The sequence below is a fragment of the Sebastes fasciatus genome, chromosome 20 (genome assembly GCF_043250625.1).
Source record: "Sebastes fasciatus isolate fSebFas1 chromosome 20, fSebFas1.pri, whole genome shotgun sequence".
Taxonomy (NCBI): Eukaryota; Metazoa; Chordata; class Actinopteri; order Perciformes; family Sebastidae; genus Sebastes; species Sebastes fasciatus.
Window position 1 is genome coordinate 13,730,701 of NC_133814.1, and position 16,419 is coordinate 13,747,119.

Consider the following 16,419-nt stretch of genomic DNA (forward strand, 5'->3'; position numbering starts at 1 on the left):
CTTTTGTAAATTCACACGTAAACAAACTACAGTTTAGACTTTTCATCTAACTTTGCTCAAAATTCAAGCTTCAGGTTGCTTTAAATTCTAATGAGGTTCTGCACTCTATTCTACAAAGATAGAAAAAGGGTGACAAGGATGTTTAAACACTGATCAAGGAGGAGCCTCAGGGCCGATGCTAGCTGTTTGGTGCCCTGAGGAACAAATGGTGTAACCTACAAAAGCAACTCAAAAAGTAAATATTTGACAAAGGAGGACCAAAAGCTAGCTGAGAGAGGAGCTGCGGAAGACAGGACATCAGGAAGAACCAACATACCGGCTTCTCTTGAGCCCTTTTACAATCAAATTTTGGCTCCTGATTCTTGACTGATTTTTCTCGACTAACGCAACTTTTGTCAGTCATGTCGGAGGAAGAACAGTTGTCCTTCACCGAAGCCATTCTGAAGGCGAGCCCATCCCTCACCCGCTTCCCTCTCATCTCCATCAAAGGGGTTCCTCTAAAGAGCTACATCGCCGACAACTGGGACGACATCTGGGCTTTCAGTCCTGACCCCTCAGACGTCCTCATCGCCACCTACCCCAAAGCAGGTACTTCAGTTCAGGTCTACGTGAGTAATCAGTTTTGGACGGGCCCTAATTAAAGCTGCGAGCAGCGATGAACGGGCCCTCGCCCCTCCTCGCGGGTCGGGGTTGCTGGCGGGACGCCGACCGACGCGGCCGGGCACCGTGAAACCGAAACTCTGACGAGCGCCATGACGCCTGCCGCAAGGCTCTACGACAAGCGGTTCACGAGTTATGAAGGGGGGCGTGGCTAATGTGTAGGGGGCGGGGATAACAACACCAACTTAACAGGCACTCTCTGCTGAGTGATATAACACCTCCCACAAGACTCTACGACAAACGGATCATGAGTTATGAAAGGGGGCGGGGCTAATGTGTAGGGGGCGGGCATAACCTTCACCAATGAAACAGGCACTCTCTACTGAGTGATATGACACCTCCCACAAGACTCTACGACAGTGGTCTCAAACTCAATTTACCTGGGGGCCGCTGGAGGCAGAGTCTGGGTGAGGCTGGGTCGCATCAGGTATTCCACAAAAAAAGCTTTGTTAAAAAAAAAAACAATCTTCTCAAACGTCATTATTAACAGTTCTTTAACTTGAATGGGTTCTTCTGAACATGAACTGTCCTGAACATTAATGGAACATTGAAGAACATGAACGGTTCTTCTGAACATGGCCTCTATCGCGTCTCCCACTTTTCCTGAAATTGTCTGTGCTCGTCACCAACCTTTCTCTTCACTGCAGGCTTTGAAAAAGACATGATTGGGGCTGTGTGACAAGATATATATTCATTCCACTTGGTGTCACTCCGCAATAAAGTTGTGCCTGCTGTGTTTGTGTTGCTCTGCAATTACACCACCAAACCGCTAGTTGGCGGCGGCGTCTCTATGAGTTTCCTTCTTCTTCTTGTACTACAAACAGAAACTGAGCGGAGTTGGAGCTAATAACTGTTGAACCACAGAACTTTTACTGACATTACTGCAACGCCGAAAAGAGAAAATATATCTGAGTGGATTTGTGTGAACAAACATTGAAAAGATGGAGGCAGAGAGAAGTAGAACTTTCTGTGGTTGTCCGGGGTCCTGGCCGCTCAGCATCGCTGAGAGACTGGACCAATCACAGCTGTTGCGGTCTGCGTCGCCGCGACGTGTAGTTACATTTCTGGAGAGGTGCACGTCAGGCTACGGCGTCGATTCAACGCAGAAGTATAAATCAAGCTTTAATCAAGCTTATGCGATGTTACACGGGCGCCGCCACAGTTGTTGTGAAATGTTTCTCTGCTTGCATCAAGCCCGGCCGATTGCCCGTCCCCGGGAGCCATATACCCCACTGTGATTGGTAGGTTCGTTCAGCTCGGGCTCGCGCAACAAAGGGACCTTCAACGGCAAACTGCCATTCACATAAAACTCGCGGGTCGAGGGCGCCTGGTTAGCTCAGTTGGTAGAGCGGGCGCCCATGTAACAAGACTTGGTCCTGACCGCGGCGGCCCGGGTTCGAATCCGGCCTGTGGCCCTTTCCGCATCCACTCTCTCTCTCCCCCCTTTCCAAGACTCTATCCACTGTCCTGTCAATAAAAATGAAAAAATGCCCCCAAAAAAAACTTTATAAAAAACTTTATAAAAAAAAAAAAAATTTGCGGGCCGCACTAACATTAAACTTTCATATCAAGGTGGGGGCCACAAAATATCGTCTTGCGGGCCGCAATTGGCCCGCGGGCCGCGAGTTTGAGACCCCTGCTCTACGACAAACGGTTCATGAGTTATGAAAGGGGGCGGGGCTAATGTGTAGGGGGCGTGGCTATGACTATATTTTTGCATTTACATATAATCAGGACTGGACCCTTATCATACCTGAGAAATTTGGGGCAGATCGAACTATGTACAGTTGAGTTAGGGTTAACCCACTCTCTGCTGAGTGATATGACACATCCCACAAGACTCTACTATAAACGGTTCATGAGATATGAAAGGGGGCAGGGCTAACGTCTTGGGGCGGGGCTATGAGTATATTTTTTCATATACATGTCATCATGGTGGTCCACCATCATACCTGAGAGATTTGGGGCAGATCGGACTATGTACAGTTGAGTTACAATAACTGCCTGTTTCATGGCGAATGGCTCAAAATGGCCGCCACGCCACGATCAGGTCGTTAAGTGAACACTCACCATTTTGATAACTTTTCATCCTCAAGGTCTTAAGATGGTCCTGACCAAATTTCAACTCGATCTGATCAAATCTGTAGGAGGAGTTCGTTAAAGTACGCGGCCTACAAAACCCCCCAGAAATGGGCGAAAAATGGGCAAAATCGCACATAAAATTCAATATGGCTGACTTCCTGTTGAGTTTTGGGCATACCTCCAAGAGGCTTTTTTGTTTCTCTCCACATCTTACATCTGTCTACCAAATTTTGTACTTGTAGGTGAAACCGGAGCGCGGATATCAATTTTTCCATTTCATGGCGAATGGCTCAAAATGGCCGCCACGCCACGGTCAGGTCGTTAAGTGAAAACTCACCATTTTAATAACTTTTCATCCTCAAGGTCTTAAGATGGTCCTGACCAAATTTCAACTCGATCTGATTAAATCTGTAGGAGGAGTTCGTTAAAGTACGCGTCCTATAAAATGCTAAAAATGACATGAAATCCAATATGGCCGACTTCTGGGTGGGCGGAGCTAATGAAACCCAATGAGGAATATGTTTCAAATGATGAGTGGGATATGCATACCAAATTTCATGAATATCGGATCAACTTTGACAAAGTTACAATTTCAACGCGTTAGGGGGCGCTATGGAGCCGGCTAAACACGCAAAGCCCAATCGCTTTACATTCACGTAAAGTTTACGGGTGTCCATCGTTTTGCCAAGTTTCATGAGTTTTCGAGTATCCCAAGGGTGTCAAAGGCATGTTCAAAGGCTAAAAGACATAAGGGGGCGCTAGAGTGCCAACATGCCACGCCCAAGCAAAATTTCACCACTAAATCAAAGGAATTACGAGTTTGGATGTGCGTGTAAAGTTTCATGAGTTTTTGTGCATCCTAAAGTCCTCAAACATGTGTTCGTAAATTTTAAAAAAACGCAGGAAGTCCAGGATCGCTGACTTCCTGTTTGCCGAAAAAATCTCAAAATCATTTAATCCAGATATGAGGGCGTGAGCAATGACATACTTGAATTTCGTGAAGATCGAAGAAACTTTCTCTGAAAAACTGCGTACGTTAGGGGGCGTTATGGAGCCCCCTGGAGACACCCGAGTCCAGTCACTCCAGAACATTGAATTTCCCACCAGTTCTGACGCATACTCCACTTTTGGTGAGTTTTTGGGGATGGCTAAGGTCCCAAAAACGCGATCTCCCAGTGGAAAAATAATAATCCCCAGAAAAACAATAGGTTCCTTGCACTTCGTGCCAGGACACCGTTGGGTCCACGGTGTCCTGGCACGAAGTGCTCGGGCCCTAAAATCCCCAGAAAAACAATAGGTTCCTTGCACTTCGTGCCAGGACACCGTTGGGTCCACGGTGTCCTGGCACGAAGTGCTCGGGCCCTAAAATCCCCAGAAAAACAATAGGTTCCTTGCACTTCGTGCCAGGACACCGTTGGGTCCACGGTGTCCTGGCACGAAGTGCTCGGGCCCTAATAAGATTAATCATGTACATGTTTTTCTGTGTATAATTTTTCCAGGAGACCAAACAACACATTCCTCCAAAGCAAGACAAAACTCTCAGTTATAAAAGCACATAACTTTTGCCAGAAAATCTTCACAATTGAGCAATTCCAAAATAAAAACAGTTTTTGGACATCCATAACAGAAACTATAATTCACATCAATGTCTACCTTAAATCTTTTTTTTTAAACACAATTTTTAGCTGGATAGAATTTCCCCCAAATGGATGTGTTGTGGCTGTACCTTTTGAGTAATGTGAGAGAGTTTTGAAGCAGGCGTTTTGCTGGAGTTTACTATCTCTACACCTCAGAGCACTTTAGTCCCATGCTTGTGTACATTCAGGTGTCTGAATAGCTTAAGGACTTAACAGCAGTATAACACCAGTATTACTATGTCTACACCTCAGAGCATGTAGAAATACTCTGTTACAAGTAAGAGTCCTGCATTCAAAAGTAAAAGTGCAAAAATATTAGCATCTGAATACTTAAAGTACCAAACATAAAAGTACTCATTATGCAGAACAATGTATATTATTGTATTCTAATTATTGATGTTAAAACGAATTTGCGTTAACGCATTATTATCGTGTAAACTTTGACAGCCCACAAGCCCCCAGGAAGAGTGCCGGGCTTTGAAAACATTTTTTTTTCTCCTTTATATCTTATGATAGCAACATTTTATATTATCAAGGGAATTTACATTTGTGGATATGGAATTTAGCCATTATAATAAAAATAATAAGATTAAACATGTACACAAGTGTTTTTCTGTGTATCATTTTCCAGGAGACCAAACAAAACAAAAAGTAAGACAAAACTCTCAGTTATAAAAGTACAACTTTTGCCAGAAAATCTTCACAATTGAGCAATTCCAAAATAAAAACAGTTTTTGGACATCCATAACAGAAACTACAATTCACATCAATGTCTCCCTTAAATCTTTTTTTTTATACACAGTGTTTAGCTGGATAGAATTTCCCCAAAATCCTCAAGTTTGTCCTTTCAAGGTGGTGATTTCAGTAAAATTGTCAGAAAGCGGAAAAGACACAAAAGAACTCACTTCTAGGAGTTAATGTGTTGGTTATTTTGGTGAGGATGTAAGGGGGGGTTTCTCCTCAAACTGGTGAGATTCAATACATGGAAAGTATCCTATTCCTTCCACTCAGTGTTAATTTGTGTTTTTGGGACATAAGGGACCACATGGACCCAGGAGATAGTCGACCTGCTCCTTCACAACGGAGATGCTGAGGCCTGCAGGCGAGCCCCAATGCCCATCCGCTTTCCTTTCCTGGAGAATTTCTATCCACCACCCATCCCCTCAGGTGTGTATTTAGGTGGTTATGTTTGTATGTGTGTGATTGTATTGACCATCTTTAATTACAGACGTAGGCAAAGTTGTTGGTACCCTTCCGTTAAAGAGAGAAAAACCCACAAAGGTCACTGAAATAACTTGAAACTGACAAAAGTAATAATAAATAAAAATTTACTGAAAATGAACTAATGAAAATCAGACATTGTTTTTGAATTATGGTTCAGCAGAATCATTTTAAAAAACAAACTAATGAAACTGGCCTGGACAAAAATGATAGTACCCGTAACTTAATATTTTGTTGCACAACCGTTTGAGGCAATCACTGCAATCAAGTGATTTCTGTAACTCTCAATGAGACTTCTGCACCTGTCGACAGGTATTTTGGCCCACTCCTCGTGAGCAAACTGCTCCAGCTGTCTCAGGTTTGAAGGGTGCCTTCTCCAGACTGCATGTTTCAGCTCCTTCCACAGATGTTCAATAGGATTTAGATCAGGGCTCATAGAAGGCCACTTCAGAATAGTCCAATGTTTTGTTCTTAGCCATTCTTGGGTGTTTTTAGCTGTGTTTTGGGTCATTATCCTGTTGGAGGACCCATGACCTGCAACTGAGACCAAGCTTTCTGACACTGGGCAGCACATTTCGCTCCAGAATGCCTTGATAGTCTTCAGATTTCATTGTACCCTGCACAGATTCAAGACACCCTGTGCCAGATGCAGCAAAGCAGCCCCAGAACATAACCGAGCCTCCTCCATGTTTCACATTAGGTACAGTGTTCTTTTCTTTGGATGCTTCATCTCTTCGTCTGTGAACATAGAGCTGATGTGACTTGCCAAAAAGCTCCAGTTTTGTCTCATCTATCCAAAGGACATTCTCCCAGAAGCTTTGTGGCTTGTCAATATGCATTTTGGCAAATTCCAGTCTCGCTTTTTTATGATTTGGCGTCCTCCTCGGTTGTCTTCCATTAAGTCCACTTTGGCTCAAACAGTGACGGATGGTGCGATCTGACACTGATGTACCTTGACCTTGGAGTTCACCTCTAATCTCTTTGGAAGTTGTTCTGGGCTCTTTGGTTACCATTCGTATTATCCGTCTCTTCGATTTGTCATAAATTTTCCTCTTGCGGCCACGTCCAGGGAGGTTGGCTACAGTCCCATGGACCTTAAACTTCTGAATAATATGTGCAGCTGTAGTCACAGGAACATCAAGCTGCTTGGAGATGGTCTTATAGCCTTTACCTTTAACATGAAGGTCTATAATGTTCTTTCTGATCTCCTGAGACAACTCTCTCCTTAGCTTTCTGTGGTCCATGTTCAGTGTGGTACACACCATGATACCAAACAGCACAGTGACTACTTTTCACCCTTTAAATAGGCAGACTGACTGATTACAAGTTTGAAGATACCTGTGATGCTATTTACAGGACACACCTTAGTTTAACATGTCCCTATGGTCACATTATTTTACATCTTTTCTAGGGGTACCATCATTTTTTGTCCAGGTCAGTTTCATTAGTTTGTTTTTTAAAATGATTCTGTTGAACCACAATTCAAAAACAATGTCTGATTTTCATTAGTTCATTTTCAGTAAATTTTTATTTATTATTACTTTTGTCAGTTTCAAGTTATTTCAGTGACCATTGTGGGTTTTTCTCTCTTTAACGGAAGGGTACCAACAACTTTGCCTACGTCTGTAAGTGCATCGTCAAGTGCACTTTGTGTCCACTAGTTTTTTCTAAAACTTAAGCTATCTTTTCCAAATACATCATCCATCTAGGTCTGACTGTCAGAACTCAAATCCAATTCCTGGAGGCATGTTTTCATTACAGTTTGTTTCTACCATCTTAAACAGGGTCAATAAACTAGTAACCCATAAACATTTCACGCAGTGCCAAAATGCCTAACCTGACCGACGGACAGGCTGTGTAAATGTCACGTAGGATTTAATAATTTACCCAGTAAAAATAGGGAGTAAGTTAAAGAATCTTGGGCTCCAGGCCCCTGCTGACCCACATCTATGGGGCTTATAGCAACTGATAACGCCTATTTAATGGCCTGATAACAGTGGAATCCAGTGGTCTTGGAGACCCGTGCTGCTCTTCCCCAGATTTTAAAGAACCTGAACAAACTGGAGCCCAAGACTCTTTAACTCCTTACTTTTACTGTAAATTATTAAATCCTACATCCCCTTGACATTTACATAGCCTGTCCGTTGGTCAGGTTAGGCATTTTGGCACTGAGTGAAATGTTTATGGTTTACTAGTTTATAGAAAAAAGCTGTAATGAAAACATTCCTCCAGGAATTGGATTTGAGATCTGACAGTCAGACCTAGATGGAGGATTTTTAATAGCCTGCCAACAGTCTAGTTGGCTGCCAAGACACAAGTATACAAGAAAAATAGTTGAAGTAAAAATGTATTATACTCTAAAATATACCGTAAACGAAAGAAAAGTGATTGGTTTCCAAATAATTGGATCCCACTCCCAGCTGTGTGTGAACTCTGCCCTTGTGTATATTTGGGGAGAACAGAGTTGGTCGTCACCCTTTTTACTTTCATTTGAATCCCTCAAAAACTGTATCCTTAATAGACTCCGTTTAAATGTGTAATAAAAGCATAACATGTCAGGCAGAAATGGAGTGACCTTACTCTCCTTAAGCTTATTCTAAAGATATGGTCTGTCAAATATGTCTTGTGCTCTTGTGACAACATTGAGGGTTGGTCCTATGTTATTTTAATGGGGAAAATAAAACATGGAGGCAATCTTAAGAATGAATTTAAAAAGTGAAATTTCATTGAAATACAACAACCTAAATCTCCTGCATCAAGAGAAAAATCATTCCCTTAAGTGCATTTTTTATTCTTATATAATAATACTCAACTCATCCTTATGTCAGTCACTCACTATCAGTCACATGTGACAACCAACCCCAAAGAGAACGTGACAAGCATCCCCAACTGGGATTTTTTGCTAGCGACTAAGCTAACAACCACATGTAGCCTAGAAAAAATCTAAACTCTAGCTAAACACATGGTGTTAAAGCCTAAAAGAGAAACAGAAGAGCTGGATATTTACATTTTGGCATGTAAAACATTAAAAGTCCTCTCACCTAATGTCAAGTGTCTTTACTCTTGAAATGACCCTGTAGGTGACCTCTGACCCCAATTCTGAAAATTTCAGTACCAACATTTTTTAACAGCGCCCTCTAGGGAGCAAGATCTAATGAACTGAATCTGTATACTCCAACGCTCTGAAGAAGGCTCCTTGCTGAAACGCATAAGCGTATGTCTATTGTGATGTGAGCCAATTAAACAAGTGAAATGCTAGTATTTTGTCCTCCTTGATGGATGCTTATTGGATTTTTGGTCCCATTGGTGAAGTGCAACCTCCTGTACCAAAACATACCATAGGACAAGTCTGTACAAACAGTTAAAACAGGATGATAAAATGAATCAAAGTCCAGCAATAACAATAAGCAGGGAATCTAAAAGTCCAATTAAAAAGAGGGGAATTAATGTTCAACCACTGGCCGTCCACCCGTGTTGTGGCCGGACTCCTTGCCAGGGTTGTGTCTAGAAGGTAACAGGTGTTCTGTAATTGTGAAACTCTCGCAAGATGGTTAAGGTTCGGCATTGACATCGAATAGTTAAAGTTAGGATAGGGCGTCGGGCAGCGAGTCTTGCAAGAGTTTTTTGCAATTTCAGGGTTACCTTCTAGACACGACCATGTGCAAAATGCAGGCGAGGCAATATTTGAACTGAAAAAGTCCACCCGAATGCGAAGATGTGAATTTGCTTCGATACAGGAAGCACATTTTTTTCACCCCTTAGATCGCATAGAATGGAAGTGAACGGGAGGCGAATGTTAATTTTGCACGGGTGAGCGTGCCTTTCTGCAGCTGCAGGGAGTTTCTGATTGCACGAGTCAAAGGGCAGAGTGAGCTCTAAAATATATACCTGGTTTAAAAATCATCCATTCTTAAAACATGCAATAAACAAATAAAAACTATCAAAGACAAAAAGAAAACCACCTCCTGAGTTGGCTACCTTGCTAGATGCTTGACTATGCTAGTTGGCTAACTTTGTCTTTTTGTCTGGTGCTAGGAAGTTATTTTTCTGGAAATGGCGGCCTACGAGGGTTGATGGTAGCAACTTAGACTTTAAGAAAAAGCTAATATGACATTTTCAGAAATATGTTTGTTAATTAATATCTTGTTAATCAGTTGACGGTCATAAAGCAGCTGTAGTCCATCTCTGTGCATTAGTGGGACTTACACATAAGCATTACATGGAATCTGAAATAGTATGTAAAAGTGTGTTTCAACTCTTTCATATATCCTCTCTCCTGAACTTCTTTCAGGTCTTGATCTTCTGAAGACCATGGATCCTCCAAGAATTATCAAGACACATCTTGCTTTCCACTTGGTGCCTCCTGCATTTTGGGAAAACAAGTGCAAGGTAAGACTTAACTGAGTCAACTGAGAGCAAAATCCTGCAGTGAATTTTATTGCTACTGCCACATTAAGTTACCCATTGTCTGCATTGTTGTAAATCATTTTTATATGTCCCTCCTGATCGTGTGTACAGACTATCTACGTGGCACGCAACGCCAAAGACAACATGGTGAGCTACTACTACTTTGACCGTATGAATCTGACCGCGCCTGAGCCAGGACCCTGGGAGGGCTACATGCCCAAGTTCATGCGGGGAGAGTGTAAGTGGATTAAATCACATTCCTGAGTGTCATCTTACCTTCATTCAAACTGGTTATTTCTGTTTGCACAAAGCTTCTAACAGAACTGAACTACCACCACACTGGTACATTCACCCACTCCACCAGCCAGAAGCTCTCATGTATTTTAACAAATTTAAACATGTAAAAGAGGTGGATGACAAACCATGACACCTTAGAAGGTTTCCTTACCTCACTGTTTTTCCCTGTGAGAAACTTAGTATGCCTCAATGATCATGACAGGATTAGCAGCACCCTGCGAGGCTGCAGAGAGAAGGTGATGCCAATCAGAAGAAAATGTTCCTTCAGATCTACAAAAGAATTTCAACTGGTGTACTTTTATACTTACATTTCAATCCTGTTGCAAATGCTCAGGTATAGTATATCAAATGGTTGATATCAACCATATCCACTCTCTATTGAGGCAATTTTACTAAAGGCTAATCATTAGCTATTGCTTTGCAGATCAGAAAGAGATTAATAACATCTTTTGGGTTGCCAGATTGTGAAAAATCCCTTCAACTGGTATTTAACCTGCTGCAGCATCACACTTGTTTTGATTTTTGTAGTTCTTTAAAGGTGCTAAATACGATGTCCAGAGCATTAATATAGCTGCAAACAACTATTTGCTATGTAAAGATATAGATGAGTAATGCCTACCTGAGCAGAGAATGAAGTCACCTTCCCTCTGTGTGTGTTGTAATCAGAGCTTCTCCGTGCTTTGTTGACATCGCCGGGCCCGCCAGACATGCTTTTAGTGCATATGGGTGTGCCCCACTGCGTAACTCACGGCCGCCGCTCTGCACTGCTCTCATACGGCGGTTACAGCTGATAACGCCGTCCATACCGACTGCATCGTCGCAGAGGCGTAGCTCCCACCCTCTGGTTCCCCCCAGGTTAACACCGTTATCTCTGTCAGCACTGTCAGCGCTGTTAGCACCGTTAGCCGCGAGCTGCCCGGCTTAGCCGTCGCCATGTTGAGAGCCGTTGAGAGGCAATAGAAATGCTCCCAATCCTGTATTTAGCATCTTTAATTCATGGAACAAAATCTATTTATTAGCAACTTACTAACATGTGCAACTGTAGACCTATGCTGCAGACCTTGTTGCAAATTTGTAAAAAAAAAAAAAAAAAAAAAAAGATTTATTAATGACACAACCTGGCAACCCAAAAGCCAATGACTTATAATTGATATATAAAGATAAATATATTTATTAATATTATTAAAACATTTGTAACAACTTAAAACCTTCTACAGTACTGGGAGTAATATGAATATATATATATGAATTCTGTTTCTACAGTGGCATGGGGCTCCTGGTACGATCATGTGAAAGGTTACTGGCTGGAGAGAGAGAAGAAGAATATCCTTTACCTCTTCTATGAGGACATGAAAGAGGTACAGAGAACGTATGCACCTAGTATTACCAAAAGCATGTTGTACATACATACTCTTACCTCATATTTACTTCCCCAGAATCCTCGGCGTGAAGTGGAGCGCATCATGAGGTACCTGGACTTGTCGATCTCTGATGAGGTCATCAGCCAGATTGTGGAGCTCACGTCCTTCAAGATCATGAAGGAGAACCCGATGACCAACTACTCCTTCATGCCAGTACCTATGTTTGATCAGACCATCTCCCCCTTCATGAGAAAAGGTGCATCAGTCTGCTAAAAGATCCCCCGAAATGCTACACACTGTTCCTTTAAATCAACATTATAAGCTTCACAAAGACATTACACACTACTCTGTTATTGTATTGTGTCATATTTTGTCTTCTCCCTGTACTTCACATTATACAGTGTGGTGGCGCCCCCTAGAGGTTCCTGGATTTGCTAAATTTGCTCTTGTTTTTTTTTTAAGTTTATGAGAACTTTATGCTCAATATAGCTGAAATGATTAGTCGATTAGGCAGAAAATTATTCTGAAACAATTTTCTATTTATGGTTTTTCTTTATCTTGTAGTGGAGTAATTTGATTTTCTTTAATTTTGGATTATTTGTAGACATCAGCTTGGGACATTTCATAAACCAATTAATCAATTAATCGGGAAAATAATTGGCAGATTAATCGATAAGGAAAATATTCATTAGTTGCCCTACTGTTCAACAATAGATGCTTTTAGGGAAAGAACTTGCTTCTCAGTTATTTGCCAATCACAACATATAAAGTAATTGATTTATATATCTAACACTGTTGTATTCTCTCCTGTATCTTCTCCCTTTACAGGTATAGTAGGTGACTGGAGAAACCATTTCACACCCGAGCAAACAAAGACGTTTGATGAAGACTACAAAAAGCAAATGAAGGATGTCAACATACCATTCAGGACCAACATTTGACGAGCTAAATGCCAAAACAAAAATATTTTTTGAGCCTTGATGTTAAACACTGTAATCACTTTGCCTCTTGATTTGTAGATACGGAGGAAAACCATCCAAATGTACGTTTAAAGGATCAATAAAAATGGGCTCCACAATACAAGTACATGAGTTTGTAATCATCACTTTATTGCAGCTTATCACGTAAACAATATATAAGACCAAAAGTGTTGTGACTGAGTGGACGCGCCCAGTTTCTGTCATGAGACCTCCAACAGAGTCTGCTGACATCATGGAGCCTGTAGAGGATATTTTAATACTTTATAGACAGGGATACTTCCCTTCATTTGGATTAAATCTCCTTTCTTATATAGAGGCTATGTTTATGTAGATTTTTTTGACAACTTTTATTGTTTTTTTGTACATTTTCCTGTTTTCTCCTCTCTCTTCTATTGGTTGGCTCACTATGGCTTCCCCTCTTTGGTTTATAGCTTCCTATCTCTCTCTTCTCCACCTCGTTCTCTCCAACCCATAAGATCCTTTTTTTTCTACATCTCTATTTCTCTGTACCTGATAAAGAGAAAATGGATAAATCAGAGTGGGAAAGGACGCGTAATTTGGTCACTTAAACTAAGTTTGCAGACAAACACATGATCATTACTACGTCAAAGTGTGAGAAAGTTCCCCAAAAATTCAACTAATCTCACTAAGAAAGCATGATGTAATCTATAACATAACCTCTAACTTCAGAGTAATTGCTTAAATGTAATGAAAGCGGCAAGCAAACTAAGGTGGTGGAGTCAGAGGCAGTTTGATGATCATGTTTGTAGCACCTTTGTTAATCAAACCATCAAAACAAGGGTGAGAGGCTTACTTGGCCTAAAAAACAAAAGACTGCTGCAGGGTGGGAACATAACATGAAAAATCCCAAGAAGCAGGTGTACTTGTATGACACTGTGGTGGCATCAGCCGTTTTTTATGGAGTGGTCTGCTGGGGCAGCAGCATCTCGGCTGCGGACAGGAAGAGACTAGACAGAGTGATCAGGAAGGCCAGCTCTTGAGGTGGTGGGAGAGAGGAGGATGATGGCTAAACTGTCATCCATGATGGAGAATGACTCCCACCTCATGCAGGACACCATCTCAGCACTGGAGAGCTCCTTCAGCGACAGGCTGCTCCGCCCAAAGTGTGTGAAGGAGCGCTATCACAGGTCCTCCACCTCCTGCAGCTGTCAGACTCCACAACCAGCACTGCTCCCAGTAGACCACTTACACACCAAAAACTGACAATAACCTGATTTTTTCAGGTGGAAATTCATTTAATTCTCACTGTGCAATATCATTTTCCACTTGTGTAATTTTATTAATAGTCTGTTTATTGTGTCATAAATTACAGAAGTACTGGTCTGAAATACTATGTGAAATGGAAAAGATATTTGATAAGGATTTAGAAATGAATCCAATGTCCTTGATTTTAGGAATCCAATACACACAAAACTACTGCAGCCAACAAAAGGTTATATAACATTCTTACATTTGCTGCAAGAAAAAATCTATCACTACAGTGGATTAGTGATAAGAACCCCTCTGTCCAAGGCTGGCGAAAAGTGATATTTGAGATGGTCCCTTTGGAATATCTCACAAATATTCTATATGCCAAAGTAGATCAGCTCTACAATATTTGGTCACCCTATCTGAATTATATTGGACCTGATCTCTCCTCCATTATCTCACAAGGAGTCTCCTGAACATGAACTCATATATCCTGTGACTTCACTGCACTATGGACCATTTCCTATGACCTCCTATATATATATATATTTTTTTTTTTATCTGAGCTGTACCAGTTTTTTTTTTTTTTATTCTTATTCTTATTATTGTGTTTGTGAAAATAAGAAAACCCAATAAACATATTATTAAAAAATAGTCTGTTTATTGTCAATACTGTATATACTGCTCCTATTTTTATACTTCCTTCTATTTAAATGGTTCATATTTTGTTACACTTTGTTTAGCTCTTTTTTTTTTACTGTGTTGGCTGATGCATCTTGTTTTTTGCACTATCCCCTTTGCTGCTGTACACTGCAAATTTCCCCACTGCGGGACTAATAAAGGAATATCTTATCTTATCTTATCTCTTATCTTATCTTACTGAAAGTTAACCTCTGATATCACCAGAGGTTGGACGGTGGTTGCAGTGTGGGCTTCAGACACAGTCAGCGTCGTGGTAGCCATTGAGTCCTGAGTGGAGTCCAGAGTGGTTGTCTCCGTTTCTAACATAATACTACCGTAAAACCTGTAAAAGAGAAGAAAGATATTTTTACCAACTTCTTCAGAGACACCCCAGACAAAAACCTTGTTTTCATGCACTGATCAATTTTTAGATTTTTGGCTATTTTGCTTTCCATAAAATGTCTTCTTTCAGACTAGTGGAAAGAAAACATCCAAAATACACATTCAGGTGTTTATTTTACTACACTTTGTAGATTTATCCTAATTAACATAAAGTCAACATTAGATTATGACTCATTTACATATTCAAACATAAAATGTAGGAAAACCTGTTATACAAAAAAAAAGTAAGTAATCAACTGGGGAAGTTTCATGGTACCTGATTGTTTGCACACCCGGCAATATTTGCACTATCTGTTTATATCATGTTTATTTTTGTTTATAGCTTATATTGTATATTGGTAGAGATTAAATTGTTTAATTCTTATTTTATTCTAACGTTTTTATCTATTCTTTTGTTATTATTATACTGCTTATTTGCACCAACTAAACCAAAGCAAATTCCTATTGTATACCTCTTACACCTGGCAATAAACACGATTCTGATTCTGATTCTGATTCTGATTCTGATGGTGATATCTAGTAGTTAAAATGTTTTACCTCATGTATGGACTTTTACAATACCTTTAATGGACATTTTCTCAAAATGATTTGCTCTGAGCCATAAATCTCCACTTCAGCAGCACTTACATACACCAATCTTTCCAGTTTCATTCCTATCTATATTCTGAAGGTTTTTTACCATACAGTCTATGGTTTTCACATAGGTTTTTTTCATATATCATTCATGGCCTGATTTTTTAAATTTATTTATTTATAATTTTTTTTGTCATTTCATTTTTATGGCTGTTGACAGTATTTTCTGATTTATGGAAAGATAATAAATAACAAATTCCTTCTGCAAAACCTTTGACTCTTATATGTCAACAAAATGAAACAAGAATTTTGAACCTGGCTTAGTAATAGTGTTTGATTTCAATTCAAACCTGATTTCTTTTTAGTTTTAGAGGGTATAATTTAAATTTGGTTTCATAGGCTATTTATTCTCATTATTATCTACCCAAGATCTTCCTCGTTGTCAGTATTTTGGTTAATTTTGTAAAAAGAAATTTAATGAAAACTTGAGCAAAGAGGTAAAAAAATGAAACACCAAAGTATGGTTTACATTGCGTACTACCTTGCCATTTGCAAGTGCCTTCCTCATTTCAAAAATCTGAACACTGGATAAGTGTTCAGATTTTTATTCTGGAAATGTATGCAAATTAGCACATATTTAATAAGATCATGTCTCACTTTTAATGCAAAAAATAATTGGCTTAATGTAAGTAATCAAGAGGGGTAGTTTCATGGTGATATCTATTGATTAAATGTTTTACTCTATTCACCTGTAGTGTCTTCCTTTAAATTCATGTAATCATTCAGCAATGGTCTTCCCAGAAGTATGGGATTATACTTACATATATGCCATTGCATTTACTGACATTTGACTTTGTACAATATTCCAAAATATATGGATTTTAAATTTATATCTGAGGTAAAGGCTGA

General features: G+C 40.3%; 2 protein-coding genes across 2 annotated transcripts; both read left to right on the plus strand.

The window, feature by feature from the left end:
* The first annotated feature begins 35 nt into the window (after positions 1–35).
* LOC141758100 (sulfotransferase 1C1-like) lies at positions 36–11,098 on the plus strand. Its single transcript, XM_074619201.1, has 5 exons — positions 36–588; positions 5,418–5,546; positions 9,892–9,989; positions 10,119–10,150; positions 10,194–11,098. Exons 1-5 carry the CDS (start codon positions 402–404, stop codon positions 10,432–10,434), a joined length of 687 nt encoding a protein of 228 aa, XP_074475302.1. The 5' UTR covers positions 36–401; the 3' UTR covers positions 10,435–11,098.
* A 91-nt stretch (positions 11,099–11,189) lies between these two features.
* LOC141758102 (sulfotransferase 1C1-like) lies at positions 11,190–12,748 on the plus strand. The gene is made up of 3 exons (XM_074619203.1): positions 11,190–11,662; positions 11,741–11,921; positions 12,494–12,748. Exons 1-3 carry the CDS (start codon positions 11,549–11,551, stop codon positions 12,604–12,606), a joined length of 408 nt encoding a protein of 135 aa, XP_074475304.1. The 5' UTR covers positions 11,190–11,548; the 3' UTR covers positions 12,607–12,748.
* Positions 12,749–16,419: the final 3,671 nt, after the last annotated feature.